At 39.7% G+C, this 14,670-nt stretch overlaps 1 protein-coding gene across 1 annotated transcript in view; it reads left to right on the forward strand.

Annotated features, from left to right (window-relative positions):
- Nucleotides 1-11,420, forward strand: part of TMEM170B (transmembrane protein 170B) — a 28,769-nt gene extending 17,349 nt beyond the window's left edge. The window contains exon 3 of the mRNA XM_021696980.1: nt 9,327-11,420. Within this exon, the coding sequence (XP_021552655.1) occupies nt 9,327-9,457 (131 nt within the window). The 3' untranslated portion in view covers nt 9,458-11,420. The remainder of the gene's footprint in view (nt 1-9,326) is intronic.
- Nucleotides 11,421-14,670: the final 3,250 nt, after the last annotated feature.

A 14,670-nucleotide genomic window follows, 5' to 3' on the forward strand; every position in this document is an offset into this window, starting at 1 on the left:
ATCTCCCACGGAGAATATTTGCAGCACTGATCACACTTCACCTGGAAGGTAGAGACCAGTTCATTTACGCACTGAACGGATAGTTTTTGATTTCTCTGTGAAGACTCATTATGCAAGGTTCTGTGGGAAATAGAACAACTTGTTAAAATTGACAAGGGGCGCAGAAATCCATGGGGAAAGTTATTTTCTAGTGGACATAGTTTTTGCCTTAAGGGAACTCCCGATGTAGCCAGAGAGAGAGGTAGGCACACAAATTGCCACTGATAATTGTCATAAAAAAAAAAAAGTGAAAACATAGCCCGTAGGTCCTCGATGCAATCTGCCTGGGTCTGCAAAGTAAAATCACACTTTCTTCTTAAACACAAATTGTTACGGCATAAATCTCCCCTGACCTACTAGAGATCAGCCACATGAGAGTATCCTCGAGCTGTGTGCGGCTTCCCTCCTGAGCTGCCCGAAGCGCACCGCACACAGGCCTTGGGTCGTTCCCTTTGCCTTTCCTTAACCCCGGACCGGGGCCCCCACTCCACCTTGGGTTCAGAGACGTGGTTCTAGTTTTTGCTGTGCTGGGTGAGCCAGGACTTAGATGCGTCCTGTTGAGACCCAAGGGTGCTGCGGCCACTTTCTGGGTGCAGTTCTAGCTGCTTCTCCATGCTGCTGGTGATTTCTGCCACAGCCGGGGTACTGGAGGCCGAGGCCGCCATTCTCTTCTGGCCTGGCACAGCTCACTGCTGCCACGGGAAGGACATCTTCCTTTCTGGTTGGTTCCTAGCCCCCCAGATAAGAGTAAGTCCTTTTCCCCCTGTAGTTCCAAGGCCTCCTTTTGTGTGGGACAGTCACCTTTTCCCAGAGGAATTGGCACACCTTGCCTTGGGAGGAAAACCCCTGTCCCCTCGTTTCTGTGTCTGTCCTGACACTGACAGGACATTCATAAAATAGTTGTGGGACGAAGTAGAACTATGATTTTTATTGGGACTTAAGTGAATGGAGAGGTTAATTTGGGAAGAACTGGCATAGTAAACTGTACCACCCAAGAACATGTATCAGATTTCCATGTAGTCATCAGTTTTTTCATCCTTTCTCCACTCCCTGTTTGGGTTTTCTGTGTTACTCTGTGTTGGGTTTTTGTTGTTGCTGCATGCAGCCTGTAACCTTATCATATAACACCTTATCAAAACCTCATTCACTTTGCCACAGATAGGGTTTCAAACGAGTACTCAGGTTTAGCCAAAGCACAGGATATGCATAGTGAAGGTGGAGATTCTGCTGGAAAGACAGAGTGGAGCCAAATCCTAGAGGGTCTTAGAAGGCGAGCCAGAATATTTGGACTTTTTTCCTGCAGGCTGTGGAAAACAAGTAAGATGGTTTTGAATGGGGTTGGCAAGGGACAAAGCAGGCCAATGGAAAAATTTACTTTAATAGCTGAATATAGTTATATGTAAAAAAAACAAGAGAAAACTCTGAAAGCGCAGGGACCTCGTCTGTCTTCACCACTGCTGTATTCCTAACAATAAAGCAGTACCTGGATCATAACAGATACTCAGAAAATACTGGTTGGAGAGATGGGTGGAGTAGGGGAGGAGGTGCAGAGGAAAGAAAGGAAGAAACGGGGGAGGGAAGAGGAAGGGAGGCCTTACCTGTGATCTGAACTTGAGCCTGGGAGCTGAACAAGAGTAGCGGCTGTGGTTAGGCATGAAGTAAGGACTGTGGCAAAAGGAAACAATCCGAATTAGTTTTATTCACTGTGGTGGCATACAGTGAGGCTTGAAAGGGACTGCCAGTGTTTTTGATGGGTCCCGCTGCTGCAAGTGTGAACCCATGAACAGAGGATGAAAGAAGGAACAGCCCGCTCAGGATTTGTAAGTAGTTGTGCAGATATGTGTATTTATTGGCATAAATTATTGTAAAAGCTAAGAGAGCAGGAGAAATGTCACTCTCCTTCAGTTTATCTCTAATGATGCATTTGTACATATATTACCTAGTTTTAGTTCAGCCAAGAATAAAATAAGCCAGTGATTTTAGAAACTACAGTGTTATATTTTAAATCCTTAAAAAGAAAGTCTGACATAATTTCAAGTAAAAATTTGTATCCGGGTTAGCAATAAAGTATTTAAATTTTTCTGGCTAGTCTTTGACCTGCAGATACTTGAATTAAGAAAACTAGCCATAATGAGACTATATTATCTATATTTGTTTTCTTAATGCAATTTGTGAGTGTCAGTATGCTCTCAACTGTGTATTCAAGTCTGCAAATGATTGCTTCATATCTCTTCTGAATAAGATATTGACTGAATATAGATACATATCTGTTATATTTTGCTCCTTCTTAGGTTTTATTTCCAATACAGTGATTTTTCATTTTAGTTGGTATTGATGGTTAATACCAAAATTGGGAGAAACCAGCTGTCTGTATAGTGCCATCGGTTGGCATTACATACCTGACTAATTTTAGCAAATCTGAAGGTATAAAATGTTATCTCTTTGTTGGATTAATTTCCATTTCTCTGATCACTAAGGAGTTTGAACAGCTCTTCCTGTGCTTATTATATATTTAGATTTCTTTCTCTGCAAATTGCTTCTTTAAGTTATATGCTTACTTTTCTTTTGGGTTCTTGCTTCCTTCTCATTAAATTATAGGGGTTTCTTATACATTCGAGGTATTGGTCTCTTGTTGGTTTTGGACTTTGCAAGTAACTTCTCAGTCTTTTATCAGTTACCATCATCTATGATATCTGTTGAGCAGAAAGCCTTAATTTCTGTGTTATCAGCGCAAAGAGTTTTTTGCCTTATGGTTTATAATTTAAGAAGTTTTCCCCAAACCAAGGTCAAAAGATATGCTGGTATATTTTCTAATGTTAATTTTACAGTTTTACCTTTAATACTAAGGCCTTTAATTCCTTTAGAACAGGAGTCAGCAAACATTTTCTTATTAAGGGCTAGATAGGAAATATGTTAAACTTTGCAAGCCCGGTGGTCTCTGTCACAGCTCTTCAACTCTGCCATTGTGGTGTGAAAGTAGGTATAGACATGTGTAAATGAATAGGCATAACTTTTTCCAATAAAACTTTATTTATAAAAACAGGGATCTAGCATTCAGGCATAATTTCATAAATTCCTGATTTGTGGCCTGGTTTAGAGTCTAACTTTGTATTTGGTATTAGATAGGATTCCAGGTGTATTTATTTTTCTTCCCACGTAATAAGTCAGTTTTGACCACACCATCCACTAAAAACACCCATCATTTCCTCATTGACTCACCTTGTTTGCATATTATGCTCAAGGCACAAGGATCTGTCTCTGAACCCTGTGCTTATTTGTTAGTCTTTTTATGTGTCCTTGCAGCATTTTTTTTTTTTTTAATCCCTGTGGTTTTTTGGTATTTCTTTTTTTTTTTTTTTTAAAGATTTTATTTATTTATTTGAGAGAGAGAATGAGATAGAGAGACAGAGCATGAGAAGGGGGAGGGTCAGAGGGAGAAGCAGACTCCCCGCCGAGCAGGGAGCCCTATGCGGGACTCGATCCCGGGACTCCAGGATCATGACCTGAGCTGAAGGCAGTGGCTTAACCAACTGAGCCACCCAGGTGCCCCTGGTTTTTTGGTATTTCTTAATACCTGGTTGGGCTAGATTCCTCTCATTTCTTTCTCAAAGTTAGCGTAGCTGTTTAGTGGCTTTTATTCTTTCACGAAGATTTTAGAATTTGTCTACTCAGTTTCTCAAAAAGTATAACTGTGATTTTTATTCGGATTTAATTGGATGGAGAGGTTAATTTGGAAAGAACTGGCATAGTAAACTGTCCTACCCAAGAACATGTATTAGATTTCCATGTCTTCAGATCATCTTCTGTATCTTCTGTTAGAGTTTTAAAATGTCTTTCTCAGCAAGAGGGTTTATATTTTTGGTTAATTCTTGAGCTCTTTTGTCATGGTTGTTGCGCATGGTATCTTCCAATGACATTGGTTAGTTTTATTGGTGTGGAGAAATGCTGTTCAGTTTTCTGAGTTGAGTCTATGAAAGATAAAGCAAAAAACTGGTTTTTGGAAAGATACTAAGATGAATAGATTGCTGGCAAACTAATTTTTAATACAAAGTTAAGGCAGAAAATTATAGAAAAAAATAGAATAACTACAGACCCAATAATAGAGATAGAATAAAGAATTATAAAAATAACAGTTTTGCGAACAGGGATATATATATTCCTAAGTATAAAATGTCAAAATTGGCATAAGAAGAAACAAAATATGAATAGGACAATAAGTATATTTAAACAGTTGAAATGTTGAAGACCCTCCCCTCCCAAAGGAACTCCAGGCTCAAATGGAGTTTACAGATGAGTTCTACCAAATTTTGAAGAAGCAATTTAGTTCCTGTTTTATCCAAATTATTGAGGAAATGGAAAGAGTAAAGCCGTGCACAGTTATTTGCTGAGGCCAAAGTAATCTTGTTAAGCAAGAAAAAGACCGTGCAGGAGTGGAAAAGTGTAGGCTCATTTAGCTTTTGAGTGTTACCCTAGGAATGCAAAGATAATTCAGGATCCGGCCTGACTATGGCTGTATGCCAATAAAACGTTATTTATGGAAACTGAAATTTAAATTTTGTAAAATTTTCATGTATCATGAAGTATTCTTCTTTTGGTTTTTAAAAAACCATTTAAAAATGTAAAAACCATTCTTCACTCCTGTGCCACGTCCTTGTGATGTGGTATGTAGATTGGACCTGTGGACCACAACTCGCTGGCCCCTCCTCTGACCACACAGGCTGATAGAACCAATGCTGTTAAAACCAAACCTGCCGTTGCCTTCGCATCTACTTTCTCTCAGGAAATATGGAGGGCAAATCAGATCACTTTCTTTGGTGTGTCGCTGTATATTGACATCTTTTGTCCACTGGTGGCTCTTCTAGCCTCTCTTGACCTTGTAGGTTCATATCTTTCACTAAAGTCGCATCAGCTCAGCAGTGTTACTTTCTCCCCGTCTTCTTCACTGTGCCAGCATTTGCTAGTTCCTCAGTCCTCGGGAGTACTTCGCTTATTTCTAAGTGATTCTTTCTGCCCTTGTGGGTAGTGGGGATTCCAGACATGCAGCGTTTATTTCAAGCATCTTGTTCCACTTGGGTCTTCTTCATTCTTGCTTAACTTAGCTGAGTATTTCACCAAAAAAACAAAGACCATAATAGAAGAAAAGTTCAGTCACATTAATTATCAGGGAAATGCAAATTGATCATAGAGATGACATCTCTTACTTACCAGATTGACAAAAATTAAAAAAAAAAAGATACCAACTGCTTCTGAAGATAATGGAGTAACTGGAATATAAATTGGTTCAGCTACTTTGGAAGACAGTTTGGCATTACTTAGTAAAGTTGAAAATGCCCATAACATAAGACTGAGCAGTTCTACTTTTACCCAAGTATTGAAGAGAAATTTTTGACTGTGTATGTGGGCCAGGGGTCACACACAAGGATATTCGTAGAATCAGTGTTTGTCATTGTTACGGATTGGAAATAAATGTTATTGGCAGTAGAATGGATAAATTGTGGTATATTCATGCTTAGAATTCTACGCAGTAGTGAAAATGCATGAATTATAGCTACACACAGCAACGTGGGTAGCTTTCAGACCTATGATACTGAACCCAAATTCCAGAATACTTATAATGTCAATTTACATAAAATTAATTTATTTAAAAAACCAAATAATATATGTTTTTAGGATACATGAAGGTGGTAAAGCTGACAAAAAGCAAGGGAATGATAAAAAACAAATTCAAGGAGGGAATGGGATATAATTGAGCAGAGTCCACAGGAATTTCAAAGGAAATAGTGATGTTCTTCTCTTCAGTTGGATGATGGTACTTGGGAATTTGTTGTCATTTTATAATCTACATATATATAAAATATATATATTTTAAAGATTTATTTATTTGGGGGGGAGGGGCTGAGGGAGAGGGAGGGAGAACCCCCAAGCAGGCTCCACACTGAGCATGGAGTACGACGTGGGGGCTGGATCCCACAACCCTGAGATTATGACCCAAGCCAAGACCAAGAGTCAGACACTTAACCAACTGAGTGAGACACCAAGGAGCTTCTACATATATTTTTATAAATACTCTTTCGTATCTGCTCAATATTCAATAGCAGTGCTTCCAAATTCATTTATTAGGCATGCAAAATTGTTTTCTTGCAGATCTTTTAGATTGAGAGTTCCACTGGTACACTTTTCTGACCAGTGCTTCTGGGTGTGAGATTCTACAAGGCAGTGGGGACTTCTGTAAATCTACTTCTTTTGGAGGGAAGTTGTAACTTCCGAATTGTTTCCTAACTCATTATCCACTGGAAAGAAAACGGTGGTTTGTTTTATTTTCTAACACTATATAGGCTTGAAGGGCTTGTCCTCTGTTCCTTGAAAGATTTTAAAGAAGAATGGGTTATTTAGGAGTTTTGTTTGTTTTCCCTCGAACATCAGGGCCTTCCAGCGTGAAATCCATTTTAATCACCAGACCAGCCAAATACTCGATAAAGGAGTCAGCTTATTTGGGAAAGAAGATGACAGTAGAGTGGAAAGGTTCTCAGTACTCATTTTCTATTCCTTAAATCATTTTCTTATTCCCTCTCACTTGTCTCTTCGGGTGTGTCTCCATGGCTCCTGACCTCCATTAAATTCTAAACCCCTCCAGGAGATGCCCGAAACATGCTTTCCTGGGCCCTCCGTCTACAGCCAAAGGACCCCACCCTGAACTTCGGAGGCACAGAAATACTAAATATAAGCACCACCTCTTCTAGTCACATAGGAAACACTTGACATTGAACATGTGCACAATTTTTCTTATTCTATGAGCATTTGCTACCTAGCTTAAAGTATAATTTATTCCTTACTATTTTATATCAAGAGTTCAGTGAACTTTGTCATTATGTACAAGTATTTTAGTTTGGAAAAGAGGATTGAAAGATATTCTGACCTTAAAGATGAAAGTTTCTTGGAATTAGAGAGAAGTGTGGGCAAGTTGGTGTGGAAATTGTTAGATTTTTAAAATTAATTTTAGTTACATAAGTAATATATGACGGCATATTCTCCTTGTAAAATGCAAAACATTATGGATAAGGCAAAGGTCTCTTTGGACTAGCACTCCCAAACTAGTGCTCTTCTCAGTTGTAATCCCTATTTTCAGTTTGGCTTATATGCCCCCGGATTGTATGTATATATGAATATTACATTCATTCATATTTACATATATAAATGTTTACATACATGCACACATGCATAGGATGGATGCATGTACTAGTAGAGAATATATATAGTTTTAGGTTTTATTTGTTGCATAAATAATGTCTTAGGTTCTCTCTGTCAGTTCATAAGGTTTTTATTTTTCTTTTGAAATTGTATGGGTTTCGTAGTGTGGGCTAGATATAGTTTACACACTCCACCCTGAAGGATATTGGCTTCTTGCTTTTGACTTTGTGGTGTTTTGTTTTTGTTTTTGTTTTTTTGCTACTACAATAAGTACTGCCTTGGTTATTATACGTGTATATATGTGTGTGTCTGTACTCTGGACATGGATCAAGTATTTTTCTCATCTGTCCCTTTAGGTTTTTTTTTTTTTTTTCAAAGATTTTATTTATTTATTTGACAGAGAGACAGCGAGAGAGGGAACACAAGCAGGGAGAGCGGGAGAGGGAGAAGCAGGCTTCCCGCCGAGCAGGGAGCCCAATGTGGGGCTCGATCCCAGGACCCTGGGATCATGACCTGAGCCGAAGGCAGACGCTTAACCGACTGAGCCACTCAGGCGCCCCATGTCCCATTAGGGGTTTTGCTCTTTTTCATGCAGCCCTCTTTTCCTAAGATCATAGATATATTCTCTTCTGTTTTAAAGTTTACATTTACAGCTTTGTTTTTAATATTTTGTTCTTTAACCCATCTGAAATTTATTCTGGGGAGTGATGTAAAGTAGGGACCTAGATTTATTCTTTCCAATGTCTGCTCATTGTTCCAACACTATTTACTGAATGCTGAATCACTGATTGGAAATACCTTTCTCATTTACTACGATGACAACTCTTAGCCAAAATTCAGAGTGCATACTAGGACCAGTCACTCTTCATCTTCATTCCCACCCATTTTACAGTTGAGGAAATAAGGCACAGAAAGGTTAAGTGATTGCCCCATGTAGCACATCTGCCAGGGAGTGGATTTCGGAGTTTGATCCGCAAGTCTGGCTGCAAAACCCATGCTCTTCACCTCATATGAGCATGAGATGTTTGACTTGACACATTTGCTTACCATTTCCTAGGAAGCCTGAGCTAGTAAGTGCTTAGATTTTCCACTTCTTGGATCATTTTCTAAAACTTAGTGCTGGAGAGGCATACTCTAAATGTTTCAGTATATATAGTATATTAATAAGGTGAAGTGTTGAATCAGATGGGCTCTGAGACTCCTGTAACTCTGGGATTCTCGAATTCTTGGAAGTGTGCATGATCTAAACATTTTTCCCAGAACAGATGTCAGGTGCATCTTCCATTTTTATTAGATGTCAAGATACTAGTCCCTAAATAACTTTATGGTTGTATGCTTTATTAAAAAGACTTGGTAAACTACTTTATATGGTAGATTCTGAAATGTGGTAGTCAACTCTTCTGATATTTTATACACATTTAAGAATTAATTTTTTAAAAATTACTTGAATAGGGCGCCTGGGTGGCTCAGTTGGTTGAGCGACTGCCTTCAGCTCAGGTCATGATCCTGGAGTCCCGGGATCGAGTCCCGCATCGGGCTCCCTGCTCGGCGAGGAGCCTGCTTCTCCCTCTAACCCTCCCCCCTCTCATGTACTCTCTCTCTCTCTCATTCTCGCTCTCAAATAAATAAATAAATCTTTAAAAAAAAAAAAAAAAAATAAAATAAAAATTACTTGAATAATTTAGAAACTGCATTAAATTGTGTAGTTTCTGTATTTTCATTTATAATTATCAATATGGGTAGTTGTATGTTTATAAAAACAGACATGTTTGTTTTGTCTGTCCAATTCAATGCCCAGGTGAGAGATTACAATAACAAATTATTCATGGTTTATGAACATGTTTGATGTCAAGTAAACAGCATGTACTGTAAATATGTATTTTGCAGCTGAATAGCAAATCCTGTCTTTTAGTGAAGTGGTGTGACGGTCAAGTGTGACTTGAACCGATCACACGGAAACTTCGGTGGACAGTTTAGAAGATGAGCCTGATGGAGGACTCTGGGGTGCTGAGATGAAAAGCGATCTGACGTCCCCACGGTGCAGCGTGTTGCGAAGGGAATGAACGTGTTGGTTTGTTTCTCTGTCCCTTCTCATGCAGGCGCAGCAGTCGCGGGCATCTACCGAGTCGCAGGGAAGAACATGGCCCCTCTGGAGGCGCTGGTGTGGGGCGTGGGACAGACTGTATTGACATTAATCATCTCCTTCTCAAGGATCCTCGCCACACTCTGAGCTTTCGGTGGGAATGTCTTACTTCACATAAGGAAACAGATGTACAGATTCTCAGAACACGGCGTTGTGAAGGAGCGGGAATGAAATCGTACGAGGAGAACGTGGAAGGAGCAGGGCGCCACCGAAGGCCTTGAGCTGTGTGCAAAGATCGCCCTCTGGTGTCCAAGTGATTGCACTACCGCACTGCACCTTACGTGCCTCCGTCCCGGGCCGGGCGCATCACAGGACCGGAAGCTACAGGAAGAAGCACCTTGCTTAGCTGCCAATCAGGTTAACACTGGTGTTGACTCGTCGTTCTTAACAGTGTTGTGTTGAGTTACAGGGACGTTTTGAGGAATTGATATATGTGCCAAACTCTTCTCTCTCTTTTTTTTTTAACATGGATCATGTGACAATTTGCAAGTGTAGATGTAGATGAGTGCTGTGAACCATATTTGACATGAATTCAGGTAAGGTAGTGAGATTTTTGTTTTGTGACGCTAAATCCCCTATGAGTGCTGAACACCGAATCATTGAATATGAGGTAAACGATTTGGTTTTTAATGTTGAACGTTTCTGGGATTTAGGGCTTTAATATGTTTAGGCATTATTGTTATTTACTTTAATTTATGTGGAAAATAATACTTAATGGAAAACTAGCTAAACTCTTTTAAGGACTCAAAGTAGACCCGTAGGGTGCATCCTTTCCACTCAGATAACACTCTTTTAATAGTTTCCCTCCTACGTAACTGTTCTGTTGATACGAATTCAAAAACTTTATAGGTCACACACATTGACTGTAGTTTGTGTGTCATAAAAATATAATTTGAAAATTTTCTTATAAACTTTGTAAGAAAAGAAGTCTGAAATGCATGTTGCATTCTTCGACCCTTCTAAAGAAAGTTTTTGCCATGTATCTCATGGAGAAAACATCTTTATAGCTAGTATCTCGGTGGGATTATATTACTTGTTGCATATATCTTGATTTTTGACAAAACATAAACAATCTTTCATTCTGGAGTATTACCTATATTTAAAGAGTGGCCTAAATTAGGCTGTGAAAACAAAGAGCCTCATTTGTAGATAAGTAACAAGTAAGTTATATAAGAAGAGTAATTGCATTACATTGGGCATGTGGTAACAATTTCACTAAGTAAAAATTGGGGAATATAAGAAATAATTTAAAAATTTGGCAGTTAATCTCAGCATATCAGTACAGTACTGAACATATATTAGAGTGATTCCGTTGTTCGGTTCTCGATTTGCGCTGTTAAGTTTCCTAGAATCAGTGACGACATTTATTAGAATGAAAAATCCTTAGTAATACAACATTTTAAGAGGTTTTGGCAAGATGCAGTTGTTTTTAAGAGTGCAAGGAGCAAGGGAAACAGAACCTGGTTGAATTTGTCTCCTACTGAGATTGTTTTAAATACCAGGTCCCTTTATAAATGTGCTAACTCAAAAAGCCACTGCAGAAAATATGAAGTTAAGGGCAGTCCAAAAAATAATCTGCATACTCTAGCCTCATTGTTTTATGACCCGATTTGGTAAAAAGTACGTTTCTATTAGGTCCCATTCAAATTTAAGACCTCCATTACCCACACCACTTTTTCTCCACCGAAAAGCAGAATGTGTTTCAATGACGTAAAAATAGGGAGTTGGGGAAGGGGATACTTTTACCAGTATGGAAGCCAGTTTTGGGGGTTTACTAATGCTGTGGCTTGGAGATCTGTTTTTAAAGACACCATTAAGCAACTATGCATCCCTAGAGATCTTTGAAGTAAATCTTAAAATTGATTCTTTTTATTATGTACAAGCCTAAAATTATTTTCATGTGTTCTTTATGTTCCTGATGTTTTCCCAAATTAAATTTAGGCATAAACTTTCCCAGTCCATTTGATTTCTCCTTTTCTTTTAGACTTGAATTGTGTTCTTCCTTTACTTTGGCTCTTCTATTGGTAATTTCAAGTGTTCATATTCTTTGAGAGGAGTTACCAATAATGTGTTCACATTGTTTCAGATCTACAATATGAATATTTATTTTAACATATGGTTGTTTCATGATTTACGAAAGTTATCATGGTAAGGGAATACGGAGCACATGGTTTAGAATCCAAAATTAGCTGGAAAATAACCTGGACACATTAAATCCATCAATGTGTGGACCAAAGAGATTTTAACTCCTGTTTTTACTCTAGAATGGGAGTATAATTGGATGGTTAATAATTAGTCTTAGAGTGTCCTGCAGCTATCCCCATCATGTTGCTTTACATTATGAATTGAGTCTATGTGTGTACTTTTAACCATTGGGGGCAATTTTTGGTTTCTTTGCTGTTTTCAGTTCTTTCCATTGAGATTTTTGTGCAAATGTCACTCTCTTGATGTTTTGAAATGCAGTTGAATAGTGTGAGTTGATGAAATTGTCTTAATAGCTACCTTTAGGCTGAGATTTTTTTTTTTAAATCAGTGGTTTTCCTACAGACGACAAATCCTTAATGATATATATCCACACACATATATATCATTATATACATATGTGTAAAGCTGCTATATATGAATATAGTCTAATTGGAAAGCTTTTGTTCAGTGAACACTTTCATGTTCTAGTAGAGAATTTTATATATTTGTTCAGTTGAATGATCTTTTAAATAAGTAAGGATGTTTGAGATTTTTGAATTTGGAGAAATTTTTCTTGGTTTATTAGTGCTGGAGACCCTTGTTTGTGATATGACAAAAGCCCTTATTGATGTATTTGGGTTACACTGTCTTAAAATTTATGTATGATTTAGCAGTAAACTTTCTTTGTGATAAATGCAGGAAGGAAGGGGGAAATCCTTTAGAGTTTACACTCCTTTATTTAAAAAAAAGTTTACTAAAATACTACTGATGTTGAAATCAATTCCCCAAAGAAGAGATCTATGCCGATACGCCCAAACTAATTATTATTTAACATACTGGTTAGAACTGTCCGTAGATCAGAATCAATCAGGGGGGCCCCTTGAGGCTACAAATAATATGTAAAACTTTTAAATGAAGGAGGTGTGAGTGCTCTGCCCCACAGGATGGCTCCACTGGTTTCCTAGAATAAGGACATTTCTAAATGGTGTAGAGCTGTTCTGTGCCCGCAGCTTAATCATTCTTACTTTAGATCTTACTGTGTACTAAGCAGTCCTATAGTCTGGTACCCGATGTACTTTCTTAGTATTTGCAACGTACATTTCCACAGCCCAAAAAAGCCTAAGGGTTTTGTTTGTACTTTAAGTGAGAAATAAGGAAATGAACTGCCCCGTATATCATGCATCTGTGACAGAAGGAATAGGGGTAAGTGGAAATCAAAGAGTGTTGTTGAAAAGGCCTTTAGAGAAGGTCTAATTAAGAGACAAATGGCGCTGTCACATTACTCTGCTCATGCTGGCACTTCCATGCCAACTAATTCAATCTGGTAAACATGGGTCTGCTGTTTTCAAAGTGCTGTACTGAGTATTTCTATAGTAAGTGCAAGGATGACCGAGAGGAGATCCCTGCCCTTGAGTCCACCAAGAGCTAGCAAGGTGATTGTAAATCCTAAAAAGGTTGGGACATTTTACTTCCCGATTCTGTTTGAGAGTTTAAGTCCTGTTCCCCTTGCCCCCTGTCCCCAAATTCTGGTGTTCCCAGGTTATCCACCAAATGGACTTTCTGTAACAGAGCTGTCATTATTGTGACAGAGTGGACAGAATTCTAGACACTAAGCCCACCACGTCAACTCGAACCCAGGGCCCGTCGCTTGTTGAATGCAAAGCAGTACACATTTGGCAGTAGATGGTCAAGAAGAGAGTCATTAGAATTGTTTTAATTACATTTTTAACACCAATTAATATGTTGTTTTGTAAAATTAATCTATTTTCTTCCATTTTCACGTTTTCCCCTACATATATTTTAAGAAGGAAACTTAGAATCTTGCTTCCCTTACCTCCTCTCCACCTCTTCATTTCCAAAACGAGCAGATTCTCCAAGACCATTTCTGGGCTTTGGGGAGGGGGTGGAGATGGCCGGGGCAAGCAGGATTGAATTTCTGTTGTTATTTATCGCCCGTTAAACTAGGAAAAGGGTGAGAGGGTAGCCACACTCACTCCTCTGCCTTTGCCTTATCCCGCTCGCTTCCCTTGGACCACTCAGCCAACATCCATTGAACGTCTGCCGCATGCGACTTAACTGTCCTCCTTCCAGGGATGGGAAACAGTGTCCTCCGTGTGTGGGGTCCTCTCCTCTGCCACCCTGGGCTGCGGGCTTCAGGGGTCCTGTGGGTTCTGCAGGAAGTAGACCTGGGCTTCAGTGCCTCCCGCGTCCTTCCTCCCATCGACCAGGGGTGCTTACGCCCTACCCGCTTGTTTCTAACTGCAAGGAGAGACTGTACTTTCCGATTTATGTCCAGGTGATAATCCACGAAGTCACAAGACACGGAGGGTATTTTCGGAAATATTCTCAAACTACTTTCCTCTTGCTGTTACCTTTTTTCCCTCTCAGAACGTCTTTTTTTTTTTTTTTTAAATATTTTATTTATTTATTTGAAAGCGAGAGAGGGAACACAAGCAGGGGGAGTGGGAGAGGGAGAAGCAGGCTTCCCGCGGAGCAGGGAGCCCGATGCGGGGCTCGATCCCAGAATCCTGGGATCATTACCCGAGCCGAAGGCAGACGCTTAACGACTGAGCCACCCAGGCGCCCCTCCCTCTCAACGTCTTAATCAGAATCTCTTCAAAGAGTCCTTACTTGTTTGTAAGATGTGAAGAACACGGAACGTCCCGAAGAAATTCTGGTAGATCTCAGTGGCAGAGAAGCTGGGTCGCCGTGTAAATAAAAACCAGGGGTGAGACTCTCAGTGCTGAAAATCGGCTAGTGAGCCGATCAGTTGGTTCATGATTTCTCCTAACTCCTGGTCCTTTTTTATAACATCTTGAGGAGCGACTCTTCAGGTGCAAAAGGACATTATTTGATTAAAGATGGTAAGGTTTTTCAAACATGTGGTAGTTGTAGGAGCGGGCAGGTTAAAGGCAGGAAGAGGCGCTGGAGGGCAAGGCGCGCAAGCTGGGGCAAACGCAGCTGCCCCCTGGTGGTAGGTCTGTAAACTACACGGCGCGAAGGTGCTGCATGTTTCCGACATGCTGGGGAGCATTTGCATTCCGCGCGCGCGCGTATGTGTGTGTGTGTGTGTGTGTGTGTGTGTGTGTGTGTGGTGATGGGTTTGCTCTGCTCTT

This window comes from Neomonachus schauinslandi, chromosome 8 (genome assembly GCF_002201575.2).
Source record: "Neomonachus schauinslandi chromosome 8, ASM220157v2, whole genome shotgun sequence".
NCBI lineage: Eukaryota > Metazoa > Chordata > Mammalia > Carnivora > Phocidae > Neomonachus > Neomonachus schauinslandi.